The sequence below is a fragment of the Etheostoma spectabile genome, unplaced genomic scaffold (genome assembly GCF_008692095.1).
Source record: "Etheostoma spectabile isolate EspeVRDwgs_2016 unplaced genomic scaffold, UIUC_Espe_1.0 scaffold00003653, whole genome shotgun sequence".
NCBI classification, from domain to species: Eukaryota; Metazoa; Chordata; class Actinopteri; order Perciformes; family Percidae; genus Etheostoma; species Etheostoma spectabile.
The window spans coordinates 15,001-26,657 of NW_022603053.1; the positions used below are offsets into that span (position 1 = coordinate 15,001).

The following is an 11,657-nucleotide window of genomic DNA, read 5'->3' on the forward strand; positions in this document are numbered from 1 at the left end:
TTTCTTAAAGTAATGATGGCCACTCGTTTCTCTTTACTTTGCTGATTGGTTCTTGCCATAATGTGAATTCTAACAGCTGTCCAATAGGGCTGTCGGCTGTGTATCAACCTGACTTCTGCACAACACAACTGATGGTCCCAACTCCATTAATAAGGCAAGAAACTCCACTAATTAACCCTGACAAGGCCCACCTGTGAAGTGGAAACCATTTCAGGTGACTACGTCATGAAGCTCATTGAGAGAACACCAAGGGTTTGCAGCGCTATCAAAAAAGCAAAGAGTGGCTACTTTGAAGAAACTAGAATATAAGACATGTTTTTAGTTGTTTCACACTTTTTTGTTAAGTACATAATTCCACATGTGTTCATTCATAGTTTTGATGTCTTCAGTGATAATCGACAATGTAAATAGTCATAAAAATAAAGAGAATGCATGGAATGAGAAGATGTGTTGAAACCTTTGGCATATATAAGTGTGTGTGTGTGTGTGTGTGTATATATGTTAACTATTTTCATGTGGATCTCTTTGTTATATGTGTTGTGTGTCTGGAAGCTACTGGGACCTTGAATTTCCCCATGGGGATCAATTAAGTATCTATCATGTGATTGCAGTAGACATACAGAAAAAAAAAAAATCAATTTTTGGAATTCTATGAATCGCTAAAGCTTGAATTTTTTTTATTTTTTCCCCCTAAAAATTACCCTTTCACTGTTTCTTAAGTTCAATAAATGCAACATATTTCAATTATCGGGATTTCAATATTGACCAAAAATAATTGTGATTATGTATCTATTTATATTATGTAGTTCAGAGCCCGTGGAAGTCCCTCTGAACACGCAGGCTGCCCGTGATGCCTGCTCATATTATTCTGGGCAGCTATCGAAAGGGTGTAACCCCAGGGTGGCAGCCACCTGCTGTCACACATATTGTGCTCAGCCCATTGGTTGTTGGAAGGGTTTGGAGGAAACCTGTTCCTTGCTGTCAGACAGTCCTGACCTTTGGCCAGACGTGGCATTGCCTGGTTTGAGGAAATGTCAGCCGGTGCCAGCTGTCTGAGACACTGATTGTCCCAGTCCAAAGGGGTGATAGTAACATTATACATTATACAAATAGAGTGTTTTCCCTGGCTTTGTGAAAGAAGATGCGCATATTTGGAAGGGGGGTTTAGGCATCCTTCCTCAAGGAAATGTTAACGTTTTTTAATTAAAAAGATGCAATTTTCCCCAACATTTTGTCTCTTTTGTGGGTTTTTGTGTCTCTTTATTGTCATTTTTGTTTTCTTTAGGGGTTGTTCCGGCTCTCTGTGGTCATTTGGCCTCTCTTTGTATTCAGGGTTGTGTCCCATTTTGTGGTGGTTTTGCGTCTTTTTCACATCATGTTGGACCAGTTTTGTTGGAAAAGCTAGAGCAGATAATAAATAACACTCAGAAAGCTTAAAAGACAGAACATGCTACTACAATCATTAGATCAGAGAAAAGTCATTCGGCTTCTAATGGCAGGGAAAACCCTTCAAAATAGTTTTGGATCATGAAGCTCTGGTAAATGGTATGCATTACAGGAAGGACTTTGACAGCAGATAGGAACCCTTAACACATCCGGGGCTGTTCTCTGCTCGGAGACAACTTAAGGCTCGTGAGAAGCCGCCTTAAAAGTAGCAGTGTTCAAAAGGTGGGGAATAAATAGGCCTTGGCACGTGTTCAGTGTGCTGAAAGGGATCAGATTACAGGAGAAAGTATTTATAGAAGATCTTTCTAAAGGAAAAACAACCCAAGGTGTTTTCTTTGTCCATTGAGTTATCGTTACCATCCACTCTCTGTAGCTGTGTTTGCCCAGTGGATTCCAAGGTTAATGGCTACTATGTTGGGTATGCTGGGGGAGGAATGCTTATGGCGGCCTTCAGCTGCATTAGCCTAGCCTACATTCCATTCATGATGATGATGAATTTGAATTAGTTCAAACTTTTGTAATGTTTCTGCTAGTTTGTCCCCCCTCAATTCCTTCCTTAAAGACAATTAAATGAAGCGACTCAGCATTATTTTGACTGTGACCTGGGGGTTGCTTCATGGAAGTGTAACCAACATTATGTATACTTTTATGATAGTTGTAAACATGAAGGTGAAATGAGGGATATCTACTGACTTTTCTCTGCTCTGTGTCTCTTCCCCATCAGTGGTTTGAGCCCTCCCAGTTTGGAACATGGTGGTCTGTGCTGTCCTGCAGTATGAACCTGGCTGGAAGTCTGGGTCCGGTCCTGGTCACGGTGCTCCTGCAGTACTACGACTGGAGGACTATCCTGACCATGTCCGGCATTTTCTGTGCTGCCTTCTCCTTTGTCTGTGTGGTGTTTGTAAAGAACGAGCCAAAGGATGTGGGCCTGCCCAGCATCGAGGCCGCAGTCAAGAAGGGCACCAAGGGAGGTAAGGAAAGAGAGGAGTTGATAGCACATCTCTTTCAAAGACCACTTCACTATGATATAAACCATTAACCCTTTGCATTGGAATGTTACAAACTCCAACCCAAAACTTTGTTTAAATGCTTTAAGCAATTATTTAATAAATAAGAAACTTTCAACATAATACCCAGTAAGAGATAGTCAGATAGTGTTGTTGGGGGGGGGGCATTAAGTCAGACTCAGTGGTGAGTGAAACCAGAGCAGAGTGACAGACACAGAGCTGTAGAGGAGCCAAAGTAGCACACTTTTTAATTCTGTAACTTCACGGTTATTAGGCAAATAAAACGCCAATACAGATAATCTGCAAACTGCCCAAAAATCGGCGAGCAGGATTAGTTGGTTACCTCAAAGCACGTCATTCACTTGGTGCCATCCCTTTTGCTTCTAACATCCTGACAGTGGGTCTCCCCCAACACCTACACTTGGGATATTAGCTATTAGTCAAACGCCTGAGTACCCAGGAGTGTGTTCAGACTGCAGTGTGTGGACCTTTTATCAAAGCTCACAGGGACACACTTTATTAATGAGGACATCCCATGGCTCGCGCCATGTACAAATACATGGCTAAATTAAGCTCAAATACTTCATTGGTTTTCCATTTTCACATTAGAGCTGCCAAGAGGAATTCATCGTCAGCTATTAAATGAATGGCCATATATTTTGATTATCGATTACTTTTTTTTTTTTTTTATGAAAAAATTTGAAACTACGGATTCCAGCTTGTTAAATGTGAAAATGTCGTAGTTTCTTCTAGGGATGTAGGGTAAAAGGTGAAAGTTTAACTTCAGTTATAGTGCCCAAAATTATCCCAGTTTTCGGTATTATCGCAGTTTTTTTTGTTGAAAGTGTGTTCAATGCCTTTAGTAGCAACTTTTTTTTCTGCACGTTCTGCAGATAGGATAACTATCTTCAATCAGCTGTTGTTCGGCATTCTAATAATAACCAGAATATGCCCATGCTTCAGACTTAGTCGTCTTAGATGCCTGATAAATGTCCTGAGCGCTGTCATCTCCTGCCGCCATGATTAAACACACTGTCTCCACACCGTCGTAATCCACCGTGATAATGATATTTTAAATGAAAACGGCAAATGTTATCATCCACATTTTTATCGTGGTTTACTGTTACACCGGGAATCGTTACTTCCCTAGTTTCTTCCCTCCTCTGTGAAACTAAGTGAATATCTGTGGACATCTGTCTTATCAGCATTGAGCTGTAAGACATTTTCTGTTTACCAGTCCCTGATAGCGTTTAGACAGTCAAGAAGCCTTGATGACGTAACAGCCAAACAACAGCAATGATCACTGCTGTCACAACTGTAACCCCTAACCTGTTATCACTACGCATGCTGGGATAATTCCTCAGATCAGGCAGAGGAGCGCTGCATCTCATGTTGACTTAAATTGCCGAGTCCTCCACTAGCCTCCCTTCCTCACGTCTTAGTCCCTCCCACCGGGGAAATCATGGGAGGAGAGAGGCAACGAGCAAATGTGTTTTTAGCTGGATGAGACCTCCTTTCCTCTGAAGTGCCAGATGAATTCGTCAGCTGTTTTGGCGGAGTTCGCAACGGCTTTCAGCTGCACGGCTTCCAGGAAGGCTGTGTTGGTACACGATCCCTCCTGCCTGCATGATCCGCCCTGGGCATGCGCAAGCTGTTTGTGCACACACAGATGATAATCCTGATCTACGAGGGTTCACGATCTGACCTGTAGACAGTTAAAGAAAGTCCGTTCCACAGTAGCGGTCTGCCGTTAGCCTCCACTGGAAAGCTAACGTTAGTTTAGCCAACAGCTAATTTGGCTAACCACTAGCTGAGACAGCATGTAGAAGATCTGTGTGAAAACGTAAAAAATATATATATATATATATATATATATATATATATATATATATATATATATATATATATATATATATATATATATATATATATATATAATATATACATACATACATGTAGCGAAATTCATTCTCTGCATTTAACCCATCCCTCAAGGGAGTAGTGGGCAGCCACTTACAGCACCCAGGGACCAACTCCAGATCTAAGCCAAGGGCCCAGAACCGTCTTGCTGTCAGAAATAATGTACAGTATAAGCACTCAGATACCAACATCTGTAGATAAATACCAAACACCAGGGTCGTAGCACAAAATTCTGGGCCTCTAGAAAGGCATTTTCTATGAGCCCCTCCCTGTATCCACAGCTATTCATTGTAGCAAAATGGATTTTAAGTATCCTCTAGGAACCAGAATCAAATTCCCGATATTGGTACCGTACCTGTATAGATTTTTTTTCTGTGATGATGCCCAGCCCTATCCCTGTCTGTACTTGACCTCTCCAGGGACCAGTGAGAGCACCCTGAGGGAGTTCCTCCTCTCTCCGTTCCTGTGGGTGCTGTCTCTGGGCTACCTGGTGGTGTTCGGTGTGAAGACGGCGGCCACCGACTGGGGACAGCTGTTCCTCATGCAGGAGAAAGGCCAGACTGTTCTCATGGGTATGGCCTTTAGTTGTCCATTGCTTCTCGCTAGGGCTGAACGATTCATCCTTTTCAAATCCCAATCACAATTTATAAGAATGCAGTTAGACCGCGATTAATCAAATGCAATGTTTAGTTGAATGCTTGGTGTAACATTTTGTTTAACCGTTTTTATTCCTCTTTTTATTATCATATTTACTGTTTTTTTTTTTAAAGATACATCCTGGAATAATGTTACATATCACAGATTGCTGCTGTTGAACTGAGCCTTATCAGGCATTTCAGTTTACAGGAAAGTGATGATATGTTTTTCTTGGAATTGTTTTTTTTTAATTATTATAACTTTTGTGATACATGTTCTGTGTTGGACTGTTCAATCCTCCACGATTATAAAAAAACAAACCAACAACAACACTTATATCTATCCTATGTTGTCATCCTTGCCTAAGAACATAGAGGATTTTGGTGGCGTCTCATGTTATAATGCTTTATGACATGTTGTATCTGTTACACAGGGAATATTGAACTTTAGCTTAATTTAAAAAAACAAACAAATGGAAATATCTGTCAGAATAGCCCTGCTTCTCACTGGTTTTCACGTCAGCCTGGCAGCTTGTGTGTACTGACACCGGCTGTGTTGCCCGCAGGCAGCACCTACATGAGTGCCTTGGAGGTGGGGGGTTTCGTGGGCAGCCTGGCAGCAGGCTTACTCTCTGACAGAGCTGTAGCTCGGGTGAGTAACGGGCACGGATGGATTAGGCAACAATGACTGGGAGTATTGAGGAGGGTTCAGTGTTAAAAATCACCCTCTCTTTCGACTTCCTCCAGCAAGGCCTGGGCACCCACGGCAACCCTCGCCACGGCCTGCTCATTCTCATGATGGCCGGGATGTACGTGTCCATGTACCTCTTCAGAGTCACCATCACGCCTGAAGTCCCACAGGTACTCGCAACTTCTTTTGTCATAGTTGTGGTTTTTCCGTTATTTCTGTCCCTCTGTCCCCCTTTCCTTATTTGTTCTGTGTCTCCTGTGTTCCTGTATTCTTTGTGTTTTCCTTGTTTCATATGTTTCATGCTTTTTTTGTAGTCTCTGTTTCTCTTGTCATGTCTTTGATTGACTTTTTGCCTTATGTGTTTTCCCACCTGTTTTATCTGCTCTGATGTGTCTCACCTGTTCATCAGCCCTCATGTCACCTGTCCCCCGTTTCGGGCTGGGCAATAGGGAGAAAATGAGATATCACGATACTCTTGACCAAATACCTGGATATCGATATAAATAATCATCAGTAATGTGGAAATAATGTGTGGAAAAGTGGGGAACAGGCAAATAATAGAACAGCTAGAACACTCTGGTAAGTTCATAAAAGTACATAACTTTCCTGTAATGCAGCCTTTAAAACCAGTAAAAGACAACACTCATGTCATACCACGATAATACAATATCCAAAATCTAAGAAGATATCTAGTCTCATATCATGATAGCCATATATTGCCCAGCTCTACCCTCAATACCTCGTGTATTTAGTCTCTGTGCTTTCTAAATCTGTTGTCAGATCATGGTTTGTTACCCCCCCCCCCTACATCTCCCTGGTCCTTGTGGTGTTTGATTCCCTAGTCTGTAGTTTTCTGAGTGTTTTGGAAATCCTTTTGGCTGCCTGCCTCAGGACATCCTTAGTTTTAAGCCGTCTTATTGAATAAATCTTCTAAATCTGCCTCCTCGTATCTGCACTTTAGGGTCCAAGCCTGCATCTCTAGACGTGACATAATTGCTTTTAGTAATGTGTAAAAATGCTTGAAATGAGCAGGCTGCCTTTGTTTGAAAGAAATAACAAGAGCTTATTTTCTTTGCTCAGGAGGCTCCTCTTTGGGTCCAAGTCATTCACCCCATCTCTGTCGTCATTGGTGTATCAGAAAAAGAGGTATGCTCAAAGATGTCAATGGAGCTCATGGGTATCAAATCTCAGTAATCCAAGCCCTAGTCACACGGGACTAGCATTACCTAGGTCAGGGGTCTTCAGCGTTTTTTTTTAACCTAGGAAACTGGGCCTACGTGTATTTTTAGCCTTTATACATAGCCTTTTTTTGCATAGAATACCAAGGTTTTAAAATAGCCTAATAATTGTTGGCATGATTTTATAAATCATGTTTAATGTTAAATATACATGTGGCACAGTGAATCCTCAGGATGAACTGTCTCTGTGGGTGGCCTTAGTGATTACCTTACCTATTGGCCAGTAAGCAGTGGGGATTTATGTTTTCAATAAATAACACTTGCACAAAGCAAGCCAATGCACTTTTCATGTTGCATTAAAATGAGAAAACAAATGGGACAAACAGAAATCAAGGGACATTTAGAATAGATAAAAATGTGCAATTAATTACAAGTTAAGTATGACATTAATGCGATTAATCATGATTAAATATTACTGTGACAGCACTACTAATAATATGTTGGATTTGGGTTATTTTTAAAAAAAAAACTTAAATTACAATACTTTTGGGGTACTGGACCCTGGCGGACTTCATGTGATTTAGAGATGACACCACACGGGATAAGTGAAGTCTGTATTGTACTCAGCTTTGCTGAAAATATCCTCCATATTCCAATATGATGTCCCCTGGTGATACTAGTCCCATGTGAATAAGGCTCTAGTAAAGCTATTATGAACACCGTGTTGCACATTTTCTTCTTCCGGTATACAGATCTGGATCCTGTTCCTCGGTGCTATGTTTGGATTCTCTTCTTACGGACCTATTGCCTTGTTTGGGGTGATAGCCAGTGAAAGTGCTCCTTCAAACTTTTGTGGAACCTCTCATGCTGTTGTAGCTCTGATGGCAAATGGTAAGTAATGTAACCAAGTACAAAGCCTTGGTTACTCTAGCCTCAGCCTTGGTTTTGGTGATCTGTCCCCGGAAATGTCCCCGGTTTTCACTGTGACTGACAGACCCGAAATTGGAATGAAAGAAAGAAAACCCTGACCAAACGGAGCCGATAGTCGCACACCCAACACACGCAGGCTCTAAACAACCAGCGGTGCTCAGAGATGTTTTAGAAAGCAGTATTTTACGATGCTAAAATGACTGATTATTTACATGGAGTCTGGTGGGTTTAGTGAACGCAATTTCTGACTTTTATGTTTTAAAAAAGGATCTTTATCTTTAACAGAAAGGTCGACGTCCTTAGAAATCCTTTCCGTAACGTTGTCAGACACTTAGAATATCAATCTGAGTCTGTCAGTAGCAAAACGAGCACTTTCATGAACGTAAATACAAGCTGGACAGTTATCCTATTAACTTCCGTTGTAGCTTGTTTCTCTGCTGCCGACTGCAGCCATCTCGTTTAATACTAGGTCAATGTCAAAGGAAATATGTCCTCAATAGTTTTATTGTATCCGATACTCAATGAGCTGTTGAAGAAACAAGCCTGAAGCAATAAAGCTGTCAGATAAATGTTCTTCCCCTCTGAGGTGGAGTGGAGTGGAGTAGGAAGTAGCAGCAGGGGTGGGTCTAGGAACAGACCTGTAGGGGGGTCTCAGCCCCTAATGAGGACAGCTCTAGATCTAGTGTTCCCGTTTTTAAGTTTTACAAAGTAAAAACATGGTGTGTTTTGGAGGTATATACACTTCTGAGCTGAAAATGTCCCCGGATTTTGTCTGAGAATCTGGTCCCCTTACCCTACGGGTCTTCGTTACTTCCAAGAAATGATTTGGTATCTTTGAGTGAAAGATTCTTCATTACAAAAAAATTCAGTTTCTCCTTTTTTCACTTTGATGATGTCACACTTTTAAATTGATGTTTAAGATGAGATGTGGAAACCCTGAATGCAACACTTTACTATAAGGAAAAAACAAAGTACATAACCAAAGTTTTTCTTCTCTTTTAATTTTTTTAATTTGGAATTTGGGACATTTATTATCTGAAAATTTCTTTGATACATTGAATATCAGATCAGACTTTCACTGAAGTAATTCCAAAAGGTTACTTTAATTTCTACCAAAGTCATTTTCTGGTAGATACTTTTACTTTTACTCAAGTATTGCTTTCAAGTACTTTCTACAAGACTGATGGTAAGCTGCCGATCCACATGAGCAGCAGAAGCGTCTGTTCCACTCTCTGTAGGATTCCAGCATCGACGCCCTCGTAGAACTAACCCAGCTTTGCTCGTTTGTTGCAGTGGGGGCTTTTATGGCGGGGCTTCCCTTCAGTACGATTGCCAAACACACAGCTGGGACATGGCTTTCTGGGTAGCCGAGGTGATAATGGCCGCCGCCCCCATCGGCTTCTTCCTCGCACGCAACATGCGCACCAAAATGGGACGGATCGCAGAGAAATGGACTAGTGTGTCCTCCTGAAGTGAGCCCCGTTGATGTCCTGTTATGTGCGAGACAGACTGTGTTCTTACACTGTTGACGGCTCTGTATACAGAATACTGCACATTATCTATCCTGTATTATACTGACCAAACACCACCCCTGTCTCACAGACTAATCGCCAAACATTTTGTTTCTAATTAACTGGGTGGATGTCGATGCTCAGGTGGGTGTGAGTCATTTAAAGTGCTCATTTTATGCTTTTTGGCTTTTCCTCTTGTCTTTGTTGTGTTATGTATCTTTTTTCTGCATGTTACAGGTTTACAAAGTGAAAAAGCCCAAGTCCCCCCCCCCCCCCCAAAGGGACTTACCATCTCCAACAGAAAACACTGTTCACCAATGTTCCAAACAGCTCTATGGAGTCCAGCCTTTACCTCAGAGACGAACCGGCGTCACATTAGTGCGGTCAAAGGATTAAAGTTATTAATTGCAGTTAATCGTATTAATGTTATAGTTAACTCGCAATGAATCACATTTCATTGCTCATTTTGATCTATTTTAAATGTCCCTTGATTTCTTTTTTCCCCCCAATGTTTTTGGACGCTGTTAAAATGGGTTTGCGTTAACGCCGTTAAAAACCCCTTTACTGACAGCACTGTTATAATGCTAGCCTAGCTGCTAGCATACATACATTTTGGGAAAGGAGAAAAAAATAAAGACTCTGGCTTGTTTGCATGAGTTTAACCCAATCCCAGTGGTTTTGGCGGCGCTAGACTCCGGACTCCGCGACGGCGGCTCTGTGAAAACGTTCTCCGGGAGGAACTTGTTCTGGTGGACTTTGCACCCCGCAAAATAAACAAACACATACAATATGAAATAATTGAACTGTTTACACAAGTAACGTGAGCTATTTATTGAGCTGATACATGGTTTAAAGTCACCTGCTCATTCGTCCACAGCATTCCCACCAGTCGGTCCAAAACGTCCCCGTTAGAGAGGAAATGCCAGCGACGTATTCTCTGTAATCTTTACAATCCCTTCCTGAGAGAACCAAGCAGGCCTGTCTTGTTGCACCATCCAAATATTCACCCAACTCGCCATTTTCATTGCGGTAGCAACGTTCGCTTGATCGCTCGGAGGATTGATCTCCCGTTGCTCCAAACTAATCACAAGCTTTCACAACAGTCCCAAACATTGAATGCTTCCACTTCATCCTTTTCATACAGAGACATTTTTATCAGCTTATATGAATAGAACACAAACATGAAAATACGTAAAGGTTGGAGAGGATTTTGTTGCGATAAAGTGGGTGTGTGCTGCTCATTGGATACCTTGCCTTCAGTGGAGGTCAGTTCTGTTTAACTTATTGATTGTTAACTGATGACCTGTATATTCTAGACTTTATTTGTCTGGGTATTTGCACAGATGTGGTAGCATGTGTCATGGTCATTTTACTAATACCTCATATTTGTAAAAAAGAATGTCATAGGCTCATATTTCACTAAAATGAACTGGAGAGCATGTATTTTTATACACATTGTATGCTACATGATACAGAACTCCTTGTCCAGTGGTGGAATGTAACTAGGTACATTTACTCAAAATTTGTATTTAAGTACACATGTTGAGATATGTTACTTGAGTCTTTTCTTTCATGCCTCTTTTCTTCTTCTACTACGCTACTTTCAGAGAGAGGTGTTGTACTTTTTGCTCCACTACATTCATCTGACAGCTTTAGACTTTAAAAATTTAGATTAGACACAAACACATGTAGTTTATACAATCTGATGTTTTATTGTAAATGACACTAGCCAACAATATAACAGTCCAGCTGAATTGAGGAGACCGTAAACACTCATCCTTTTGGATCCTTTACTCTTTCTAAAATGGCGGATTCTTCTACATGTAGTACTTTGACTCTTAACACTTTAAGTACATTTTCCTGATGATACTTACATGCTTTTACTTAAGTACATTTTTAATACAGGACTTTAACTTGTAACAGAGTTACAGTGTGGTATTAGTACTTTTGCTTAAGTAAAGGATCTGACCACTTCCTCCACCACTGGCCTTGTCCGCTTCTGTGATCGGAGCTGTTTTTAAGGATGTATTAACATCCACCTGTGCTACAGTTGTTTGGTCACTGCCACGCTAGTTGTGTACAGACATGATTGTACTAGATTGTATATTGTTACGTTCTCATCTAAAAAATCTGGAGTTTGTCAACTCCACTACTGGGCTTGTGAAATGGACTTAAAGGTTCCGGACACCTAATAAACTGGCAGTAGTTGAATTTACCAGCGCAGCCTTACTGTGACATTGTGTCTCTTGCTTCAGTCAATTCTGAAATTTTTTTTTCTAAAGACAGTGCTCACCTGCCCAGATACAATCCACCAAGTGATGTGGGACAAATCCAGTCCT

At 41.1% G+C, this 11,657-nt stretch overlaps 1 protein-coding gene across 1 annotated transcript in view; it reads left to right on the plus strand.

Moving 5' to 3' along the window:
- The window catches only part of LOC116676706 (glucose-6-phosphate exchanger SLC37A4), an 18,841-nt gene extending 9,654 nt beyond the window's left edge, over positions 1–9,187 (plus strand). Inside the window, exons 4-10 of the mRNA XM_032507617.1 lie at positions 2,171–2,417; positions 4,793–4,945; positions 5,575–5,660; positions 5,756–5,869; positions 6,780–6,845; positions 7,630–7,768; positions 9,101–9,187. Of these exons, the coding sequence (XP_032363508.1) occupies positions 2,171–2,417; positions 4,793–4,945; positions 5,575–5,660; positions 5,756–5,869; positions 6,780–6,845; positions 7,630–7,768; positions 9,101–9,174 (879 nt within the window). The 3' untranslated portion in view covers positions 9,175–9,187. The remainder of the gene's footprint in view (positions 1–2,170; positions 2,418–4,792; positions 4,946–5,574; positions 5,661–5,755; positions 5,870–6,779; positions 6,846–7,629; positions 7,769–9,100) is intronic.
- The last annotated feature ends 2,470 nt before the right edge of the window (positions 9,188–11,657 follow it).